The sequence below is a fragment of the Vigna angularis genome, chromosome 11 (assembly GCF_016808095.1).
Source record: "Vigna angularis cultivar LongXiaoDou No.4 chromosome 11, ASM1680809v1, whole genome shotgun sequence".
Taxonomy (NCBI): domain Eukaryota; kingdom Viridiplantae; phylum Streptophyta; class Magnoliopsida; order Fabales; family Fabaceae; genus Vigna; species Vigna angularis.
The window spans coordinates 20,404,561-20,429,532 of NC_068980.1; the positions used below are offsets into that span (position 1 = coordinate 20,404,561).

At 31.7% G+C, this 24,972-nt stretch overlaps 1 protein-coding gene across 2 annotated transcripts; it reads left to right on the forward strand.

Moving 5' to 3' along the window:
- Nucleotides 1-16,396: 16,396 nt before the first annotated feature.
- On the forward strand, nt 16,397-22,098 carry LOC108334330 (agamous-like MADS-box protein AGL11). 2 transcript variants are annotated; one of them, XM_017570109.2, is made up of 9 exons: nt 16,397-16,546; nt 17,228-17,424; nt 20,419-20,500; nt 20,834-20,895; nt 20,991-21,090; nt 21,285-21,326; nt 21,440-21,481; nt 21,583-21,737; nt 21,834-22,098. In XM_017570109.2, the coding sequence occupies exons 2-9, from the start codon at nt 17,243-17,245 to the stop codon at nt 21,835-21,837; spliced, it is 669 nt and encodes a 222-aa protein (XP_017425598.1). In that variant the 5' UTR covers nt 16,397-16,546; nt 17,228-17,242; the 3' UTR covers nt 21,838-22,098. The 2 variants fall into 2 exon arrangements, with proteins under 2 accessions (XP_017425598.1, XP_017425599.1); XM_017570110.2 differs by lacking the exon at nt 16,397-16,546 and adding an exon at nt 16,615-17,131.
- Nucleotides 22,099-24,972: the final 2,874 nt, after the last annotated feature.

The following is a 24,972-nucleotide window of genomic DNA, read 5'->3' on the forward strand; positions in this document are numbered from 1 at the left end:
ATTTAATTTATTTATTTTCATTTTTTATTTTCTCTCTTCATTTTTTGTTAATTTCTCTTATATAATATAAGAGTTCTCGCAACTTACCAATGTTTTCAATTAAAAAATGAAAGTGTGTTTAATTATTCAAAGAATCTATGAATTAATAAAGAATTTTATATATTTAAATCAGCTTAGTTACCTTCATATTATATATATATATATATATATATATATATATATATATATATATATATAATTTAACCTAAAAAAATATAAATTAAATTTTAATTTTAAATTTTTTATAAATAATATATATTTGTAAATTCAGGCAATATAATATTTATATCTAATCCCTTTATAAACTAATATAATATTCATTTAAAGTATTCACTTTTACAATGAATGATGATCATTGATGTGGCGGCTTGGCTTCAGGGTGTTGCAAAGGAGAATCTCCGGTTAGATATGTTGAATCCATGCACCGGATTTGGATGTTTACCAGATTTAAAAATTCGATTTTATTTTTATGTATCAAAAATCTGATTATGAGAAGTTACTAGAGTGGTCATCGGATTTTAAAATTCCATTTTATTCGTTTATGTACCAGATTTTGAAATAATATTTATTGAATCATTTAATATATGATTTATTGTAGTGGTAAATGGGAAGGGTAGCTAAAGTTGGGGGTGCAGAAAGAAGCCCCCTTGGACAAATTGCTTTAGGGCAGAGAGCAGAGGCGAGGCCCAAATAACATAACAGCAGTTTGCATTCCAATGGGCTAAGTTAAATGTTGTTTGATTTTGTTAGTGATAAATATGAGAGTTTTAAAATGAGTGAGAGAGGAAGAAGCATATGGGAAGGTGCTTTAAAGTATAAACGAAAACTATGAGTGGGTGGGGTCCATGCATGTATACATACATAGTGAGGTGAGAAGAAACAAAAGATGGATAGCGATTGGCACGAATTTGGGTTTGGGTTTGAGAAGAAACATTGACAATTTTATTGAGAATCCTCGTCTTTGGTCGGTTCATTTCTGCACATAATATCATTATCATTATGCCACTAAATCACTGCCTACACCTTCCATTATTTCCACCACCCACACACACCAACAACACTTCAATTTCCCACTATATTTAACATTATCAAAAAACTCTCAAGGAACCCTTTTTAGAGTAGCTTACTTTCCTATCACCCATCCTTCTAAATTCAATTATCAACTAATAATTAGATTAAGCACTTTTAAGACCTTTTATAATTAAGGTATCTATTATATATCTTTCATTGATGTTAGTCTTAAAGAAAAGGAAAGAAGATTGCATCTTATTCATGTCTTAGATAATTGGAACAAGATAGAAGATAAGGTATATATTGGACTGAGTTTGTATATTACACAACTTAATCTCTCAATGACAGAGTGAGATTTTTATTTTTGGTAATATATATAGTCTGAGTAATAAACTTTTCTTTAATTTCATTGTACATTTTTAAGAGTAAATGATAGTTACATATATAATGTTTGAATTTTCATTTCCATTTTTTACATTATTTTTTTTTTCTTTTTAATTCATACATGATTTAGTAAAACTAAAACTAAAAATAAAAGTAAAACACTTTCACATTTTAGTACAGATAGAAAACAAAATAAGAGCAAGAAACGTTTATTCTCTACCAAATATATATTCTTCTCTAAATTCAAGAATGATATAGCATCAAGTAGTGAGTGCTTGTGATCCTATTATTTAAATCTAACACGTGATTGTTATTTTAAAAAATTAACAAGATTAAAATATTAGAATAATAATATCTTTTGTCATAAAATGGAGAAACCAACAACTCACATTAGAGACATAAGACAACTAAACACCAAACAGTTTATATTTTGCCTAAAGTGGGTGAAGTCATACAGGAAGAAGAGAGAAACATTTGAGGAAACAACCTTCTTTTTTTATATTATAAAATCTTTTATATTATTTCTTTGACCATTCATGTAATACTATTTTCAAGAAACTATTTTTTGATGTATTACACTTTTTCAAGGAGTGAACTAAATTTTCAAGGTTTAGTACAGAGTATATAAATGGCGTTGAGTTATTTTTAGATTTTGCTTACAGTAGAGGAAGACCTCAAGACATGAGATTTTATGTCCATGTGCTAAATGTAAAAATTGTATTTAGACAAGACGACATGTGGTATATGACTATTTGATAGCCACGAGAATTTTAAAAGCGTATGATAGTTGGATTCACCGTGGAGAAGAAATAACTTCACCTACTAGTAAAGAAGATGATGATAGATAATGAAGATTTTTGCAAGATGATATTAATGTCTTATTATTTAAAAATATGGTAGAAGCAAAACAAGTCGTAGAGGGTCCTAACAGTGAAGCTAAAAAGTTCTACCAATTAATTAATGATGCAAATCGTGAAAACTTCTCCACATTATCTTTTAGCTTTATTTATTGAAGTGTTTTCATGGTTGGAGCAATTTTTATTCACTGATCTCTTACAATTACTAAAAGAGGTCATGTCTTACTTGAATATTCATGTATCTTTTAACAAAAGAAATACCATGATTAGTTATCTAGGTCTTAATTATAAAAAAATATGCATGTCCAAAATACAATAGAATGAGAATATAGATATTTGAAATGTCCGTAAATCTTCGTCATGAAAGAAATTTTTTTAAGTCAATTCTAAGGTGGAGAAGCTAAAATATGAGCATAAAGTTCTTATTGTGAAACTTTTATTGATTTCTAGAATTCAAAGACCCTTTATGAGTTATTCAATCAATTGAAGAAGAACTATCAAATAATGGGAAAAAGAGACATTCCGCTTATTTAGTGTGAAGTGTTAGGTTTAATTAAGGGAAGGATTCATTGAACACAAGACCGGAGCCCAGTCACATAAGGGATTAACACCACTCTCAACCCAAAATCTTAAGAGAATGGGTTAATGAGTCTTGACCTTTATATAATGTTCTATTTTCTCATTTTTACTCAATGTGGGACTTAGACTCACACTTGATTCTCAACAATCTCCCCCACAAAGGTGGGTTCCTTCCACATTAGTACACTCCCCCTCTAGCAGAAGAATTCCCAACCACAAGTATTCCTTTGTATCGTCATTCATCTTAATAAGACACACTTACATGGAACCCTTACGAGGAAGACTTTTGATACATTAACCATATTGTACTCGTCTGAGTCAGCCACCAAGACTAACCATTGACTCTGATACCACTTGTTAAGTTTAATTAAGGGGGGGAGGGGGGGTTTCATTGGGAAGACACACCACCAATGAGACTTGAGCCCAACCACATAAGGGATTGACACCACTCTCAACCCAAAACCTTAAGGCAATGAGTTAATGGGTCTTTACCTTCACATGGTACTCTACTTTTTCATTTCTACCCAATGTGAGACTTAGACTCACACTTCACTTCCCAACTTGAAGCATGAAAGAGCTTTGATAGCCTTCATAGACATTTTTTTTTGTTGGCTCTCACAATGCCAGACTTGGCCCAACTAGTGATGGCTTTAATCCATTTAGGACCATGAGCATATCACATAACATGTAGCTTATCATGATGTACAACCTTTCAGCTTGGTTGTGCATGATACCTCAATATATACTGTTATCATTGTTGATTCCTAGGCCACAATCAACATGAAATGATATTGATGTGTACCTTTAACTATTGACTTAAGAGTTAAAAGATTTATGGGAGTTGAGAGTAGAGACATATGAAGCTTTAAAAATGAAACCTTTCAAATCTATGAAACTCTTTTATAGATTATTTGTGACTATTTCGAATATGTTATGTTGTTTGGTTGGAGCACCAAAGGAAGATTAACTTATGCATATTACAATTATGACACTAATTCATCCTATTTGAAGCTTAACCATAAGGTGTATGAAACATCATTTTTTTACTAATGAGCCATCCTTGGAGATGTAATAAGAAGTCTTTTAGTGGAAAACTAAAATTTAGGTCTACACCATGCATGTTAGTAGAGACAAAAATTTCTGAGATATTAGAAGATTTCATCAATGAATTTGGAGATAATGGAAAAAAACAAAGAAAGTCATGGTCCATGGAAAAGATATCAATTTTTTACTTGCCTTATTGAGCAAAAAATAAAATGTCACAATTTTGATGTAATGCACATTGAGAAAAACAAATGTGATACTATTTTATGGACTCTTGTGGTAGAGTTTTCATCAGTCTATTTTTCAATGAATGCTCATGAGAAATCTACCTTTTGTGGTGTTTTTAAGACTACAAATTTACCATATAGAAGTACATCAAATATTTCAAAGTGTATGCACATTAATAACTGAAAAATGTCTAGTTATAAAAGTCATTATGCATATTTCATGTTGCATTACTTACTATTAATGGTAATGGAAAACACTATGCCTAATATAGTTGCTAAACCCATAACTCAATTAGGATCATTCTTTTTCTTTATATGTCAAAAGGCTATACAATTTCAAGATATGGATTACTAGGAAGAAGAAGTAGTACAAATACTTTGTTAGTTAGAGATGATATTTTCACGTAGTTTTTTTGACATAATGGTTCACTTACCTAATCATTTGCCAGAAAATTGAGAGTAGGCCCCCTTGTTCAATTTCGATGGATGTATCTCATTGAAATATATTTATGTAGACTTAAGAGTTATGTTCGTGTAGAAATAGTGATGCCTTGTATCTCAACTAAGAGGAGAGAGTGAATTGGTTAGCCCTTTAAAAAAATTTATTTCAAAAGCTTTTCAAAATCTTTGAGGTTTTCTTGAAAACAATTTGGCAAGTATATGAACAACAATAAAAGAGAAGGAAGAGAAAGATCAACACAAAGATTTATACTGGTTTGGTCAAGCCTACATCCAATCTTCCTTCAACAACCTTAGTTGAAGGGAACCACTATAATGATAGAGTTATACAAGAAAAATACAGAGAACTCCCCTCTCAATGCATTCTCCTTCCCCAACTCAATATCACCTATAGTACAAGATGTGAATTACCTCACAATCTCTTAACCCAGAAAGCAATCCCAACTTTTTGTAACCTTTAGAGCAATAACTTTAAATGCAGAACACACAAGTTCTCTTCCTAGCTCACAGCAATAGGGAACACAATCCTCTTGATTGTAGGTAGACGCTGATCCTCAAAGAGTACACCTCAAATGCAAAATATGATCAACAATGTGTAAGCCCGGTTATCTTGCAAAAATCTTGATGAATTTCTTTCCAAATGAGTAATCTTGATTCTCCAAGAAGTCTAGAACGCTCTTGCAATCAATACTCAACAAAAAAATCAGTTATGAAAGTGTTAGATCATTAATTCATTATTGAAGCAGCGCGCAATGCGTCTATTTATAGAATTTTCAAACACTGACGCAGTTTAATCGATTACGTTATTAATGTAGTTTGTTTCTGCTTTAACAGTTTTACATCTATTTCAGATTTAACAGATTAAATGGCACATGCAATCGATTATGTAAATCATACAAGCCAACAACAAACAAATATGTTCGTAATACAATAACAAGCAAATGGCACATGCAATAGATATAGCTCCCCCTATCAACAATTCGTAATAAAACTTATCCAAAATGTTCTATTCCTAAAGGGTATTTGGTAGAAGAAGTTTTAACTTTTTGCTTAAGACATTTGTATGGAGGTGTAGAAACTGTAATAGCAATTGTTGACTAAATCACGAATAGTATTTCCTAAGGCATGTAGTTTCACTGTCATTAAGAACTTATCCGCGGTGTGTTGCGCAAGTCCCCCAAGATACAACAAGAACTTCCCATAAATTTTTGAAGATCTCAAAACTAGCAAGGAACTCTAAAGAAAGTAAAAGAATAAATCCAAGATAAAAGGAGGATAAGAAAAGAAAGGAAGAAAAACTAAGAAGTTAATTTGTGCAATAAATTTTTCCTATTGAGAAGGGAAGAGAAAGTTTTTATTTTTTTGTGTGTTTAGGAATGCAGGAAATGCTCTATTTATAGAGCGTGAGACAATCCCTTTAGGTGAGAAACTTGGTCAAAGACCATTGCCAACAATAATGAATAACAAATAAATAAATAAAACTGAACTTTGCACCATAGAACGTTTTGCCAACAATAATGAATAATAAATAAAAAAACTGAATGTTTGCACTTTTGAACGTTGCCCACATTAAAATCCAACGTTTCTTTTGCAATAAATTATTATTTTACAACAATTCCCCACATATTACAAAAGAAAGAAAAAAAAACTTTTATCTTGGGTTTCATAGGTTATAACACATCAGAGCGGGTATAATAAGCTATATGAATCAGTCTTAAATCAAGAAACTTAACGCACAGTGTAGTTGGTATAGCAAGCTATATGAACCAAATACACTTTGACATGTGTTAGAGGTTTATCAATCATAATGCACCTCCACAATCCTTGTTGTTATGTTGTGTTGCGCTTATTAGGCCATGTGCGTGCTTGATATTCATAAGTGCTCTAGAGATCGTGCCAAGATCTCATGCAAGCGGCCCCACTTGACACTCACATAGGTGATTTCATCATGATGCTTCAAATCATACACCACCCATAAGGGATTTGAAAATCATTAAGAACTTTGTTTAAGCTAAAATTCTTTCACCATATAGAATTTTAATGACAAAGTTTAACCTCTCATAATGCAATCTCTAACACTTTCAAACACACCATAAGAATGGACATATAATTGACGTTTATAGATAAATCTTGTTCCCACCATCTCCACCTGAACTTGCATTTGGGTCAAGTCCTCGGCAATCGCCACCGCTGTCTTCAAATTCCTCCCTATCAACCTACTCAACAAGATGTCGTTTCCAACTACATCGAGAAGACTCATACCATTCGCGAGCACCACATTCAACACCAACACCAACCAATGTTGAAGCCCCACGAATACCCATAGTCGTGCCACCGATAAAGCAAAGGCTTGCAACTACTTCACCTCCACCACTGGCATGATCCTTCCTCCCTCACATTGGCCTTTCGATCCTTTTTCAGATTCATGAATCCCAAAACCAAAAATTGTTGACTAAATCACGAACAGTATTTCCTGAGACGTGTAGTTTCATTGTCCTTAAGGACTTATCCGCGGCGTGCTACACAAGTCTCCCAAGATACAATAGGAACTTTCCAAAAATTTATGAGGATCTCAAGACTAGTAAGGAACTCTAAAGAGAGTAAAAGAATAAACCCAAGATAAAAGGAGGATAAGAAAAGAAAGGAAGAAAAACTAAGAAGTTAACTTCTGGAATAAATTTTTCCTTTTGAGAAGGGAAGAGAAAACCTTTTTTGTTGTATGTTTAGGAGTGCAGGAAATGCTCTATTTATAGAGTGTGAGACAACCCCTTAAGTAAGATACTTGGTCAAAGACTGTTGCCAACAATAATGAATAATAAATAAATAAATAAAACTGAACGTTACACCAAAGAATGTTTTGCCAACAATAATGAATAGTAAATAAAAAATTGAATGTTTGCAATTTTGAACGTTGCCCACATTAAAATCCAAAGTTTCTTTTGCAATAAATTATTATTTTACAACAAAAATCAGGTTAAATAAAGAAAGTCGCAATTATGACAAAAATGATTTTTTTGAAGTAGATCAAATTGAGTATTTTTCAATTCATGGTCGCCATGGTCGCCCTATAGGTAAGAAAAGTAACAACAAACAATTTTCTATTTATTTGGCATCAAAAGCTCAAGTTCATCAATACTTCTTATTCAATGCGATGAGATCTGATTAAAGCTCAAAACTCAAAGTCAATAATTTAATGAATGGTTCAAATTGGGCTTTGAAAGATGATGTCTCATATCAAATTAAAAATTTCTCTAGAGACCAAAGAGTGTGACAAAGAGACTTTTTTGGTTATCTCATTAATTAATATAGATTTCATACTATAAAGCAAGATGTTAAACACAAAACTCAAAATTATGACGTAACATTGGTTTCATTAAGTTTAATTTTTGCAAGAAAAAAGGATGATAATAAAAAATTAAATCCATAACGTATTATGTTGCAATCCAAGGTATATTTGAGTTATTTTATTATTATGGTAATTTCAAGTTTGGGATGTTGAAATGTGATTGTTATGAAGTTGAAGAAGACAAATATGGACTTATGCATGTTTCAACCAGAAAGTGTATGAAAGTGATCCTTTTATACATATTTCAACAAAAAGTGTATAAGAGGATCCTTTCATGGATATTTTTCAACAACAAAAAATGTATCAAAGTGATGCTTTTTGTGCTAGCTTCTCGAGTTCTTCATTGATTCAATATCCAAGACCCTACATAGATAAACATTATGTTATTTATGTTCATAGGCATTGCAAGTAAGGTTTGATATTTATTTATTTATTTCTATAAAAGATTAGGATAAATGATTTAGATATGAAAGTGACATGATCACTATCTTGAATTTTATGTAGAGAGCGTAGTTGGTTGAGAATTTGTTTGAACTATAGAATTTGAATGTTGTTGAGTTTTTATGTGATATGTTAATCTACTGACTAGATTATGCATGTTATAAAGCTTCCTTGAATTGAGTTTTGAATATGGTTTAGATAAATAAGGTAAATTTTTATATATTTCCTTATGAAATTGATACGAGCATAAGCATAAGTATGCATACTTTGAGTTAAGGGACTAAGGTTGATTTAAAACGAGTAAAGGTTGATGTTTGGGAAAATTATGATTTTGATTGATCCTTTGAATTGATTATAAGATGTATTGTTAGGGAGCTATAAGGTTGGTCTAATGGTAAAAGTTGGAAGGGAGTACGAGAGAGGTTGTGGGTTCAACACCCCTTATTAAATTTTTTGAGATATAAGGTTGGTTGGAAGGGTTTTGAAGGGAAGGTGGTCACTAACAAAGTAACTCAACTCCTTTGATTTGTCTAATTTTCGTTCAAGCTAAAAAAAAATCTTCTTTTAGTCTTTTTAACTAATTAAATATGTATGTTTTATAAATACAAAATGAATATTAACTTTTTTTATTACATTTGATTGATTTATGGTTTTATTTAAATAAGTTATATTGTATTGCAATTTTTTTTATTGAGGTTTATAAAATTTATATGAATTTGTGCTTAAGCATCCATGATGATAAGTCAATAGTTGCTTGACTTTTTATTAAGTATTAATAGCCATTGCTTTAATCATAGTTTAAGTTTCACATGTGGTTAGAACTTAATGGAGCAGTTCTTTTACACAACATGTGTAGATGTGCAATATAAGTTGTTATGAAGTTACTATGGTCCATTATTCATGAGTTCGCTTATAACTTAAAGTCTTGGATTGGATCATATATAGTACTCTCTAGTAGGACATACTTAAAACAAGTTTTCTGAAAGGTGTCAATCAAATTTTTACTCCTTATATCATTGATGCATAAATCCATGTGTGATCTATACAGTTGTTGTATGCTAGAATTTAAGTAAGCTTGACCTATTGTAGTTTGATTAATTAAAATGTTTTTTTACATACAATTTATGTTGAAAGATTTATTTCAATAGTTTACTCTTGCATGTGTTATTTTACTTTTGTGAACTATAATGATTATACTATGTATACAAGCGCGGGATATAATTATAAGAAAAACATATAGAAGTAAATAGAGTTTTCCTTTTATTTTAATTATATTTCTATAAAATTCTTTATATATATTGTTTTCGTAGGATCGAAATATATCCTAGGTCGATCCTACGAGAAGCTCTCCTAGGTGTCCTTCCTTCTATCTCAAATATACTCATTTGTTAAGAAGTATATTTTTTTATCTTATCTCTTGTAAAGGTGAGACTTCCAACATCGCTCTCACGTCGATGCATATACATATCCAGCAATCCGATAACGAATGAAACAATAGACCTAACAAATAACAAATTTTAATAGGATAGCTCTAATTTATTGCTTTGATATCATGTTAACAAGTAGACTTTTTGGCCTTATCTCTAGTCAATTTGGGACTTCCAACATTCTCCCAGCACTGAGATAGCCTGAGATGTATCACGTAGGCAGAATGAGATTTACCAAGCAAAGATGTCTCAAACATATAGGTGAGGGTGGTGCTTACAAAAATAATATGACACCCAAGCCAGATATATGCATATAGGTGAGGGTGGTGCTTACAAAGATAATATGACACCCAAACCAGATATATGCATATAGATAAGGGTGATGCTTACAAAGATAATATGACACCCAAGCCAGATATATGTGTATACAAAAGTATTAAATGTTAGAATGAATGTGTAATAATTACTTATGCATATTTTTTTTTTATAACATCCCAATTTAGTATATTTACTCTACAAACTAAAGTATTACAATTTAGGTATTAAGCCAATCACATAAGTATATAATATTCATTTATAGTCCTCTTAAAACTCAAGAAAAGTTTTAAAATATATATTAAGTTTTTCAACATATGGAAGTGTTATACAAAATATATATATATATATATATATATATATATATATATATATATATATATATATATATATATATATATATATATATATATAATTAACATATATATATATATAATTAATATATATATATATATATATATATATATATTAATTAGAGTTTTGGTTGTATTGTGTGTCTACAAGTTCTTGATATATTAAACTAGTGTTTATTTATATCTATTCATTTTATTAGTATTATATTGTTATATTATGTGTTAAAAAAATCATTTTATACATTATTTATTTAAAATACTAATTTTAAATTTGAAATGTAGTTTTAAAGGAATGTTTATCGCTTTAAAGTGTACGCAAATTTATTAAAACATTTATCTATGAAAACTCAATATCTTTTAACTAATTAATTTACGTTCAGTTATATAACAACATATTAAAACTAAGGTTTAATATCTTCGAAAGTCCCTATTTATGCGAATTTGTATCAATTGGGTCTCCAATTTCTAAAAGAGCTCAATTGGATCCCTTTTTATGTAAAATTGAATCAATAAAACCCCTGCCGTTAAATTCTGTGAACGGTGTTAAAAATGTTGTCTGGTGGCTAGGTGAGGTGGCATCTCATAAGCACGTGGCAAATAGGTGGACTTAAATGATTTTTTAATTTAAAAAAAGTTTTAAAAAGTCATTGCCACATCACCACCTTGACACTTCATCATCACCATCTCCAGACAAACCCTAATTTCTCTCCAAGAAACCCTAGCTGCCGCACCATCCAGCGCCATCACTGCCATGCTCATCGGCAGTCGTCCTCTCCAACGCATCACGCGCCACCATGAAAGCGTCTTCTCTCTTCTGTTGCACCTCCATCATGGTCGTGCCAGCAGCACTGTCGTCCAATCTCCACCACAGAATCGTCCACCATACGCCGATGCTGCAGATCGCGAATCGCCACTCTTCTCCACCACTAACCGCGCCGCTGCTTGCCTCCACCTGCAACCACAATCAAACCTGCAACCAAACCAGAAGCCAATAACCTTCAAGCGTCATCGCCGCCGTCGCACCATCTACAACAACGAGATCATCTTCTTCACCATCAATAACCAGAAAACCAGAAACAGATCTGCAGAAAACCAAGATCCGACCACACCCTAAATGTTGCCGTTGCAGATTGCGAACGTCTTCTTCCACCTTGCGCAGCTCCAATCCCGCGAATCGCCTGCAGATTAACCCAAGAGCGACCCACATATCTTCGTCTTCTCCATTGACGCACCAGAAACGAAACTCGCAAGTTCTTTCATTCTCCATTACTTGCAAATCAAACGCAAAAACAATGTATCAAATCATAGGGTCAACTTCCTTCAAGCCAGAATCTCAATCGCGATGCTTCATCCTTCCTTGAAAGCAGCTCACGGCACAAGAAGCCTTCCCCCTCCTCCAATCTGAAACCCTAATTTTGGGTGGGGAAGGGTCTGACACGTGGCAAGGCCTCATTGGCCATGTCCATCTGGTCATTATGTGGACCTCTTTATGTGCCACGTGCTTATGAGATGCCACCTCACCTAGCCACCAGGCAACATTTTTAACGCGGTCCACATAATTTAACGGCAGGGGTTTTATTGATTCAATTTTACATAAAAAGGGACCCAATTGAGCTCTTTCAAAATACGGGGACCCAATTAATACAAATCCGTAAAAATAGGACCTTCGAAGACATTAAACCTAAAACTAATTATTGTATTTTTTTTTCCTATTTTCTGGGTGTTAATTAGTTTTAGATTCTATATTTGTTAATTATATATATATATATATATATATTAGTTATATATTAATTATTTTAAAATATATAACCTTATCATAAGTAAAACTCGTATAAGGGGATTGTAGATAAATATAATAGTCTTATTTTTAAGTCAATATATGATTTATACTTGGAGAAAATTATTCAAAATACATTTACCTTGTAAAAATAAAAATTGTGATATTTGAAAATACCAAAGATTAAAAAAAACAATAAAAGTCTACATAAAAAAAAGCATATTTTATATCAAAAGCAACAAGTTTTAAACCTTTGAAAACGTTCACTAAAACTTGTAGCCGGTAAGTTGGACACCGTTGTTCAATTAAGTGAGTTTTAAAAATCTATTTTATTTTCTAAAAATGCAATTTATTCCAGATTATGTTAGAATTATTTGATCCAAGATAAAAGTTAAAATGATCTAACAATTTTAAAAAAAAAATACAATTATTTGTATCTGGTGAGTCTTGTCACTTTTACTAACTTTTGCAAGAAAAAAAAATACAGTTATATTTTCAAGCATATTATTATAATTAAGTTTAATAGTGTTTCCATATGGCTGATTACAAATAAACTTTTCAATATAATTACAGCAAAAGTCAACCAACTTACTCCACAGGATAATTTGTAATTTTATGATAAATGTATTTACATTTGGAGAGTTTCACTTTTTTAGTGCCTAACAGTTATGCATTGTCAGTATAAACTCTGTTATCAATCGATTACAGTAAGCTACGGCCGACATGAATAGTAAAGTTGAAATAATAATAATAATTATTATAAAATTCAACTAATACAGGATTATCTCTTTGTCTAAGGGCCCTAAAACCCAATTTTTACAACACCATCACGGTTTCACAGGAAAAGAATTTTTTTAAAAAAATATTGGTAAATGCGAGTTAGTAAAAACTTGATGCAAATAAATAATATTCATTGTTTTTAATAGTTAATATAAATATATATATATATATATATATATATATATATATATATATATATATATTGCATATTGATAAAAGAAAAATTAGCTACACATAAAAGTTTGTAAACATGTGTCTTGATATGGATTGATACCCTTATATATAATTATCTATTTGTCGTCTTTTGCCTATAAGAAGAAAAAACAAAAAAATGGGATTTCAAAATTAATACAGAGGGGAATGCCAACTTTATTAGTAATATGCATTGGTTTCATATTGAATGAATGAAGTAAATGAATAAATAAATAAAATAATAATAATAATAAATTATATCCCTTTTGCATTTTTATTTTATTTTTTCTTGTAAATATATTCCATTTTTTCTAACTTATTTATATATAGGATCAATCTTTATATAATATATAGATAATTAATTATTCTTAAAAATAAAAGGCAGACTTATTACTTGAAAGTTGTTTTTCTATAGCTAATTAATATTTTATAGAATTGATAATGCCGGTTCTTAAAATTGTTTTTCTGTAATCTTAATTCTTCATTTTTAATTGAATATAACTTTGATTCCTACATTTCTTCTATGCCATTAGAATTGATAATGCCGGTTCTTAAAATTGTTCTTATGTAATCTTAATTCTTCATTTTTAATTGAATATAACTTTGATAAATTGTTCTTATGTAATCTTAATTCTTCATTTTTAATTGAATATAACTTTGATTCCTACGTTTCTTCTATGCAATTTGATATTTTAATTTTGGATTAAATATTTTTTTAGTCTTTAAACTATTAAATAATTTTGGATTTTGTTTCTCATTACAAATTTTGTTCATTTTCATTCTCTTATTTTCTAAATTCGTACTTTAAGTCCTTAAAATATAAGGGTATTAAGTTTTTGGTTCCTTTAAGTCTTTAAAATGTAACGGCGTTAAGTTTTCGGTGAAGTATCACACGACGAGTCACACACAATGTTATATTTGGATGTTTTGGATTATGACAATAGAATTTCCTAATTGATGTTCTTCCATGCCTGAAAATCAAATCAATTAGTATTAATTAACTCATTAAGAATCATAATTGTTTATTGATCTGGTTTTTCTGTTTCGAAAAACCCTAAATTTGCAAATAGGGAACCCTAATTAAAATTAGAATCAGAAGGGAAAAATCCCCAATATGAAACCCTAAGGTTAATGAACCCTAAAATTGGGGATGATGGTTTGGTGTTCTTGTGCGTTGCACTTCTGTTTGTCTCTTTCCCTTGATTCATCACCAACGGCGAACTCCTTGGAGAGCTCGCGACAGCTTCAGAGTGAGTGGCAGCACAACGACAAATATCGTTCGGTGTGGTGCAGCAGTTATCGTTCGATGCGGCATAGCGATGGAGGCGCAACCCATAGGGTTTCGTGTTCGCGCAGCGGCGACGACAACCCGCAAGGCTTCGCGACGGTGGTTTTGGTTTCGGATGGCGCGCTCGCCACCGACGAAGGAGCACGATCGTCTTCTCTCAATGAGCGGCGAGATTCGTGAAGTCGTTCTGCGACGTTGCTTCGTGGTTTAAAGGGCAATGGAGGCGCGATGTCTTCTTCTCCCTTAGCGATCTCTGTCACGGCGGAGAACCACTGTCATGGCAATTTGGTTCGTGAACCGTTTGCAGATCTGGTTCATAGAGGTTCTGAGTCGCGACTCCTTCTTCTTTGTGCAGCCAGTAGTCTTGAGCATGTTCTTCTTCCAGCTTGGTACTTAATCTGATTTCAAAAACCAAAACATACATGGCTGCTACTTAATTTGATTTAAAAAAATAAAAGCAACCGCACATAATTATCAGGAAAGATGCAATCACACATAACTCGCCGTTTGTCATCCCATCAAAAACTTAACTAAAACAAAAATGAACAAAACTTAAAAGAAAAGAACGAAACTCAAAAGCTATTTAGAAAGTAAAAACATATTTAATCCTTTAAGTTTTACTTTTTTTTTCATAATTTTATTCAATTTTCATCCTTAGAAATATATTGAACCAGTCTCAAATTATATATAGTAATAACAACTCCCGCAATTATATATTATCATTTTCAATCTTACAAGAAAAGCTATAAGTATCATTTCTATGATGTCTAAAAGATAAAAGGATTACAAGGAAATGAACTAAAAATTGAATCAAATTACGAACACATAAAATTTAGATCATCAATTTTGTAAAAAAAAAGTCGGGAAACCAAAACTATAAACAGTTAAAATTACTAGAAAAAAAATAAAATTTTTTGAATTTTACAAAAATAAAATTAAAAATCGTCTTCGAAAAATATTAGTTTATGCATTGTGTATATTGTTTGTATATTATGTGCTCAAATTTGAAATTAACCCTCGAAGTTGTATTATATTCCGAACATTTGGCATCTACACAATTTATTAGACTGAAAACGATAGATTCTCTAGATCCGGGCCTGTTAGTTGTCAAACCCAGAAAACTTTTAATGGAAAATTTTCCGATATTATATATTAGGTAAAAAATAATCTCCTTTTAACGTTTACAATCAATTAATGTTAATATTCAAAAATAATATTATTATATCATAAAAGAATTATTATAAGTAAATAAATATATTATATACTAAGATTTTACTATATTAAAAAAGTGGTAGAGAGTGACAAAGGTAACCGAGGATGTATAATCAAGATAATTGGTTTTATCTTTAGTAAATGTAATACTTTTAATTTAATTTAATTTTAATACTACGTTAAGACGTGAACTTTAAATTAAACTTAATTCCATAAAATTGGTACATATATACTATATGTTAACCTTATCTCTAACTATACAAAACTTTAAGTCTATAATTTTAACATAATATACATTAACCTTATCTCTAAAAGATACAGAACTTCAAGTCTACAATTTTAAGCACCAGTGAGAATGGAAAGGTTTACGTGTAACAGGCGAAATTTGAATGGTAATTAAAATGTAGATAGTGGGAGGGGGATTTTACTGAATGGCCCCTAAGTGATATTTACGACGTGATTTAGTTAGAGATGGTGAGAGAGGTAGCTAGGGAAAATTGAAAAATGAGAATGGAAAAGCAAAAGAAAAGTTGCTGTTTATGGTGGTAATTTGCACCTGGAAAGATGCATTGTTTAGCTAAAACATCGATGTCGAGTGCATGGTTTGGGCAAAAAACCATTCCAGCTTAGCTGGTCCTTTTTCCTTCTTCACATCTTCTCTCTTTCTCTCTCTCTTTCACTCCTTTCAAAGATACACAAACAAAGAAAGGGCTATAAATAGGAGGGATGGAAGTGGAACAAAGTCTATAGTGCAGTTTGATTTCTTTGGGATTACAAATTTTTCCGAAAGCTGAACTTGCCGGAGTCACACACAGGTTAGCCACCTCTCTACTTTTTTTACATTCTCTTCTTCATATTATAACCCATCATCAAACCTTAAACTCCTCACCTCTTTTTCCTTCATCATCTTCTTCTTTCCATCTCCTCATCAACTTCTTTTTCTTACACTGCATCTCACTTTTATATATTCTTTGTCCAAGGTTGTTGTGTTTAAACAAAAGGGTGTTTTTGTTTGGTCTTTGTTGTTGAGAAGATCCACTTGAGAAATCACAAGGGTTTCTTTCTGGCCCTGGAGGGAGTGGGTGGATTTTGTTGTTTTTCATATATAGGAAAAGAAAGAGAGGAACCAGGCACTGACACATACATAGATACATACAAACAAAAAGACTGATGAAGGAAAAGTGTTATAACTTAACCTGCGCTTTCATAAAAGGGGCTACAACTGCACCGTCTCCAAATCTTGTTCATTATCTTAGATCTTGCTCATCATCATTTTCATCTCAATCTAAAACAGCATATACCCTATTTAGCTACATGCCTATATACATACACATCATATAAAGCACACAACTTCTCTCATATATCATATGCATATTCTTTAATTTTCAACTTTCGTCCAAGTAAGATCTAACATGGATTTCATCAGATCTAGTTTTTGTTTCTGGTATATGTTTATGCATTGAACTTTATTGTTTCCTTTACTTTGTTTTTTGAAGGAAGAGTTGAAGAATATGGGGAGGGGAAAGATTGAAATCAAAAGGATTGAGAACACCACAAATCGGCAGGTAACGTTCTGCAAGAGAAGAAACGGGCTTCTGAAAAAAGCTTATGAGTTATCAGTGCTGTGCGATGCAGAAGTTGCTCTCATTGTCTTCTCCAGCCGTGGGAGACTCTATGAGTATTCAAACAACAAGTCAGTGTAGTTACCTTCCATTTTTCTCTTCATTTATCTTTATACACTCTTACTAAAATGCTTTATTAATCATTACATTACAATAAGTTCCATTATTATTGTCAGACTGCGTAGATCTGCGAAATTAAAATCTGAGACAGTGAAACAATCACACCCCTATATATAACATTTTTAGAACATAGGCAAAAAAATAAAAATAAAAACTTTAAATTAGTGTTCCATCTTCCACCCGTAATTGGAAGCAGTTATTTAGGTCCAGGAACTTAATTAGGGTTTATGCTAACTGGTGGTTAAGGATTAAACGTATTTAATATTCTGTTTAAGCTCCTTAACTAATGCATTAAAAGCACTCATTGCTAAATTCCAAGAACTTAATTATAAGCTTAACTTATCTTTTAGTATCATAATTAGAAGCTACTAATTTTGTAACCTTATTCCATTTGGCTAATGTTCATTTTCAGGCAATACTTCTTCCAAATTCTAGTTCCCTTTACTGAATTAATTTTATTTAGTAACCAATAAATATTATGGTATGCTTAGTTTATTTACCTCATATTGTGTATCAATTTTGCGTAATGTGTTATGAAAATAACTCTATCACTTTAGAATACATACATATAATATATATGTATGTAAAGTTATATATAGGATTGAGTGACCCTTAATAAAAAAATTTAAAAAAATAGGCAAGACTACTTTTTTTTTCTTTAAGAAAAAAGAACTGGAAATATTATATTAAAATATTATTTTCAAATACTAATGCATGGTATGTGAATCGTTTTGTGCTGGGAACAGTGTAATTATTTGCAATCAAAAGCTTATTAAAAAGATTTTGTTTTGGAAATGAAAGAAAAAGAACATTCTAAAAACGATGAACATTCTTCCAAATTTGATGAAATCGAAACTGAGAACATGCTTTATTTAAATAAGAACAAATGGTTATTAAAGGGTTTGATTGGAAGCAGGTCAGAGAATTAATTAATCCAGCACATTAATATTGTTTGTAAAAGTGTGAAATGAAGAAAGAAATTAAAGAGCGTAATGGTTATCGACCATGTGTAGTATAGTGATGATTTAATGATAAGGTGGACCTGCAACTTCAGTAACTTAACCAAAGACTCAGAGCAGACCTTGTAACGGTACACTTACTTTTGTTATATATCTTCTCGTACTTACGGATATATCATAAGTTGTCTTTTCTCCTTCTCTGTTCATGTTGAAGTGACAGAGAGTGATGATTTCAGTTGTATTGTACCCCTTAGTTAGGGTTTCTTAGACCTTTTTCCCTTTGCATGAAAACAGTGAAACACTGTACTTTGTAGGATTTCCAATAACACTGTTTCATTACAGCGTATATATACTACACACACCATAAACATTTAATTGCATATCACATATTTCAAACCATTACTATACGAATTTATGTTTCATGCACCGTATTAATTAAGTATTTGGTTTTTAACAATTAATGTTGATGATGATAATGGCAGTGAGCATTATATTATATGAATAATTGGACTCACCTACTATGCTGGCCAACAAAATTGTAAGACACACTGAGTTTGTATCAGTGAGTCAGACCCAATGAGCCAACCTCTGCTTCACAATGCCTCTTCTATTTCTTTCCTTTTAAGTGATATACACCACATGAGAATCTGTGCATGCATGCGTATTATACATGCATAGAGAGAGAAAAGTGAATGAAAAAGTTTCACTTCCGCTCCCTTCAAATTTCTCTGATATCCAATTTGCTTCCTCAAACTTCTTTGCCTTCTTCAGTGAAAACAACCCACTTTTTTATCTTCTCTTTTCATCCACACTCTCTGTCATTTCAGATATTTTCTACCTTTTACTTTCACTCTCGCTCATCTGGTTTAGTTCTAAATGAAACAAAAGAAAAAGCAAGTTTCATCTGCACTTCATTGTACGTTTATCCCCTACAACTTATTTTTCATCTATTCTCTTTTGAAATATATAAGTAAACAAGTTATTACAGCTTAAGATCTTGATATTTAGTTAGTAAATTATAGTTTTCAAGGATACATGTTTTGTTTAGTTCTGATTCTTACGAATACCATAGCTAAAACAATGAAGTCATTCATTCCCGTTAGGGTGAGACATTACTGTGTACGGATCAAACGAAATTGCAACAAAAGGAACAGATCAGAAAAGAAAAAAGAGAAAAACACTGATCAAGTGGAGCGTGATCATTCCACTTACATTAGAGGTGGTATTCAAATTAGAGAAGAACAACTATGTTTTCAAAACACTAATCATGTATGCTTGTTTTCGGTTCCAACACGAAATCCTTTACATGAGTCACTGAAGAGATAATGCCCACAAGCACACTCATCATTAAGTTTTGCTAGGGTTTATATATAACATTGTGAAATGGAATTTTAAGCATTATATTATGGTCCTTAAAATTATAGTGGCATATTTATATATTGTTTTAATGACTTTGGTATGTTAACACCTTTCTATAATAACATTTTTATAATAGGTTATCTGTCACTATATCATTGATTCATTTGAATTTGTAAAAAAATATTTGAAACGAACTAATAACGAATTATCACGTGAGTGTGATAAAAAAGTTGTAAAAAAGGGTTAAAAAAACATTTTCTTGTTTTAAAGTTAACGTAACTTATTATTACGAAAGATGTGGCTGCTACTGCATTTTTTCAGATTGATATATTTTTAAATTATATTGTTCATAATTAAATTTTAGTATGAGATTATAAGTGATCCAAGTTCGTCAAGTTGAGAAAGAAACTTCGATTATTAAAGGAATTTAATATAATTATAATTGAATGAGAAAACCATCAGGTCTAAAAATATCTGAAATCCAATCCTTCCAACCCCTAGAGGGACTACTAAGTGAAAATGAATAATAACAAGAATTTGTGAAGGCAGAATAATGTATTATGCAAATGCACTCTCAACAAAAATAGTACATGATTTTTTTCGTTATTTTGGCGTTTGGGATTGCAGCATAAGATCAACAATTGAGAGATACAAAAAAGCATGTTCAGATCATTCGAGTACTAGCACTACCACTGAAATCAATGCTCAGGTAATTTCACGCACTGTTCATATGACTACATGTTAATGAAGTTTAATTAGTTTAGGCTTGTTCGGAAGAAACCATTATCTGTCAATATATCTATCTTTCAATCTATCTATAAAAGTTCATTTATCTTTTTTCTTTCTTATTTTTCTATTATTGTTAAAGTGCTTATTGTTCAGTAAAAATTGATCCAGCTTCATGAAGTCAACTACTGTTCTGAAGCAAGCTAGTGATGAGAAATTAACTTAGGAAGGAGTTTGAATTAGTTTAGTTTAATGTTGGAATTAAGGTAACTAATCTATTAAATTACTTAATGTCTTCTTTGTCATTGTAAAACAGTATTATCAACAAGAATCCGCAAAGCTGAGACAGCAAATACAGATGCTGCAAAATTCAAACAGGTGATTTTTTATTATTACCATGTTGTTTGTTCCTCTTAAATTCTTCTTAGAAAAACTAATGGATACGGGGCTTGATTCTCTTATGGCTTTTGCAGGCACTTGATGGGTGATGCTTTAAGCACACTGACTGTTAAGGAACTTAAGCAATTGGAGAATAGACTTGAAAGAGGAATCACTAGAATCAGATCTAAGAAAGTAAGATTATTGATGAACTAAAGAGTTTTATAACATCCATATAAAGAAAAGTAAACTGCATAAACATATAAACTCACCTTTTTTGCAATTTTTCTTTCTTGCATCATAGTGGTTATTATGCATACAGTGATCGAATCTTGTCTATTTGCTAATGATGTCTTGGTACTTTTTTCCCTTTTTCTCTAACTACACAGCATGAGATGCTACTGGCAGAAATAGAATACTTCCAGAAAAGGGTAATTGATCATGAACTAATTTCTCAACCTTTATCTGCCAAAATTTGTAGCTGTTATATATTTTCATTTATCTGACTGGTAACTGATAGCATGCATTATTATATATCGGTTAGGAGATTGAACTGGAAAATGAAAATCTTTGTCTTCGGACTAAGGTAAGATAAAGTTGATAGAATTTCCTTTTCCTTTTTCCTCTTGGTCTTAATGAAAGAGATGAAAATGTTCTGACAAAAAAAGAATATAAAAAAATTTATAGATAACTGACGTTGAGAGGATTCAGCAAGTAAACATGGTTTCTGGACCAGAGCTGAATGCGATTCAGGCATTAGCTTCTCGTAACTTCTTCAATCCAAACATGATGGAGGGTGGATCTGTTTACCCTCAGTCAGATAAGAAGATTCTTCATCTTGGGTATGCTCCTATTATCATTTTCTACATTTCATATGCATCATTACTCCATAATCATTATACTTGAATAATGATGCTTTGTTGTTTTGGTGAATGCAGGTGATGAATATGTAACAATATTAGCCAACTACCTATCCAATTAGCCAGCGGCTAAATGCATTATTACTACTCTTTCGATTGCTCATTAGACCAACTCATCTCTTACGTCGTTATTAAATTCTCTTTTTCAATATATATACTTATATTACTATATATATGTATTGATGATTCCATGATATGATAACAATCTATGTTGCTAGAAAATAATTAAAACAATAGTTGTGTATGAAGACATTAAGCTATTATTATGGCATTTTATGATCGACTTTTTTTTTTCTCATCTAAAAAAGTCATTTACATTTATGTTGTTCTTATTTTTTAGTATTTCAAAATATTTTAAGTCTCAACGTCAGCTATCTATCTATCTATATATATACACTTATACATGTATCAAGTGATGGATTTCAAAATTAATAGTTGGAGGTTTTGTTGTCTGGGAGAAAGGGTGGCAACCATATTGGGTTTGTAGAGTATGTGAATCTTAGGGTTAGGTAAGTGGGTATGGATTGAATAGCAACTTTATTGAAAATCTTGGGTTTGGTGGGGTCACATGCTTGATTCAGTTTTACTCTGATTCATGTTCAGCTTAGGTTGATAGGTGTAAGAACCAACCAAACTTTAATTGAAGCAAGAAAAAGAACAATTTAAAGTGTGAAAATGTTGAATATTTGGTGATAGGAAGAAAGCCCATGCACACGTATTAAGTCAAAAGAAAGACGATGTAGATTTGACTAAAGATGAGATACAAAGGAGGAATGGAAGGTTATATTCTTTATTCATAAACCGAATCCAAAGATAGATGATGGGAAATTTCCAGCCTATCTCTTGCAGGGTAGGGGATTGCATTAGATACTTAATTATAAAGGTTATTGACCTAAGGCAAAACGACTTCCTTTAGGGGAAGACTGATCATGCTACATAATTCCACGATTGTTAATGAGATAAGAAAACAATGCCTTAAACTAGTATTTAAGGTGAATTATGAAAAGGGTCACAACTCCATAAGTTGGACTTTTCTACTTCACATTACGAGAAGATTGAGGTTTCTAGATAAATGGATTGAATGGTTAAGATCATGTCTTGTCTTTAGTTGTGTGTCACTTCTAGTTAATGGAAGCTCCATTGAGGAGTTTGATGCAGAAGAGGAATTCGGCAAGGTGATCCAATAAGATCATTCTTATTTATCATTTTCTGTACAAGACTAAGTGGGGCTGATGAGTGAAGTAGTATAGAAAACAAAAATGTTTTCGATCTACGTTGTGCTTACATTAGATAATTTAGAATTTATTTATTTGAAGAATTTAAAATTCTTTGCATTAAAATTTGATAATTAAAAAAATAATTAGAAAGATATTGAAATTTAAAATTCTTTTGGAAGGTATTTCAAATGAATAAAATAGAAATTTTTAAAATATTTTTAAAATATAGGAAAATTTGAAATTTTACTTTTTTTCATTCCACACATGAAGGTTGAATCAAGTTGACTCCAAAAGGATCGATCGAGTTGACTTGGGTTTAAGACTAAGTCAAGTTGGTCCTAATAGAAAGTCGAGTTGATTAAGTTCGGATTGATGTTCAAGATTAGTTGGCTTAAATTGAAAGTCGAGATGGCCACATGCCAAAGGTTAGGATAGGTTAGTTTGAGTCAAAAGCTGAGACGAGTCGAAGACTGAGACGAGTCGATCAGATTAAATATTAAGACGAGTTGATGTAGGCCAAAAGTCAAGCCAATTAAGCGAAGGGCTAATGTTGAGCCAATTGGGTGAAAAACAAAAATTGAGTCAATTTGGGATAGGCTGAAGGTCTAGCAATTTGGCCTAGGTCGAAGATCAAGCTGAGTCGATCATGACCGAAAATTGAGACTAAACCTAAGTCGAATATTGAGACGAGTCGACATAGCTGAAGGTTGAGACGAATTGGGCTGATGGTCAACACAATTCAGTTGGCCAAAGGTCAAGATGATCAGTCTTGGCCGAAGGGTAAAACCAAATTATTTAAATACTTTTAGAATATAATTGTACCTTAAAAGATAAATCAAGTAGGTAGCATTTAACACTTGATTGGTACATTTGATTCCAAGCAGGTGGCATCCAGGGTGTGTCATGTATGAAGTTGTCTTAGGAAGAGATCAATGTTAACAAGGTTGAAGAGTCTTTGACTGTATATAATACAGTAGACAAATTAAAAACATAGACAATAAAATTAACATATTTATTATTGTTTGAGCAACAAGACAACAAAGTGAAATGATCATGCTATGGGAACTACCATTCAACCCCCCCCCCCCCCCCCCCCCACCCCCCTCTGCCGCCGCCGCCGCCGTCCAAGACATTGGAGACGATTTATCATAAAGTCATTAATTTTTATAATAATTGTACGGTATGTCTCGTTTGGTCAACAAGTTAGTCAAAAGGTAAACTCGTCAGTCAACCAAAATGTATTTTTACTATATTAACCTAGCGAACGAAAGGACAATTTTACCAAAAAGACTGCACGGTCAAGATGGAACATCTTAAAGCAGAAAAAGCATTATGATTAAATTCTTAAAGAATATTAGTGGAGTTTAAGCCATAATTAGGCTAGCCATAATTAAAAGGTCACTACAAAAGCTATAAATAGAAGTCGAGGTAAGGTCACTATAAAAAGGTCACTACAAAAGCCATAATAAAAAGGTCACTATGAGCTTTGTCGAATGGTAAATCTACCTACGAGCTCAACAGAATGGCCAATTTACCTACGAGCTCGATCGAAGGGCCAATCTACCTATGAGCTTCGTCGAATGGCCAATATACCTACGAGTTGGGCTAAATGGTCCATCTACCTACTAGCTCGGTCAAATGGTCAATCTACATACGAGCTCGATCGAATAGCCAAACCACATCGAACTTGGTCGAATGACCAATCTACATGCAAACTATATAAGTCGACCAAAGTCCAACTAGGAGATCAAACGCGATCACATAAGTCAAATCAAACTCTTCAGACTACAGACATACTAAAGAGCATGACCAAAAAAGGTCCATTAAGCCTCTTCGTTCTAGAATAGCCCAATCTTACATATATTAGGGCAATATTCACATATCATAACTAATCTCGGCAGTTTGGTATTTTCGTTATTATTTATAATGAGGTATCATTT

Excerpts from the sequence above, each read along its gene's own strand:
- LOC108334330 (XM_017570109.2), top strand. The coding sequence starts at position 17,243 with ATGGGGAGGGGAAAGATTGAAATCAAAAGGATTGAGAACACCACAAAT. Across the intron at positions 17,425-20,418 it reads TATGAGTATTCAAACAACAA|CATAAGATCAACAATTGAGA; the intron begins GTCAGTGTAGTT and ends TTGGGATTGCAG. Across the intron at positions 21,482-21,582 it reads ATCTTTGTCTTCGGACTAAG|ATAACTGACGTTGAGAGGAT; the intron begins GTAAGATAAAGT and ends AAAAATTTATAG.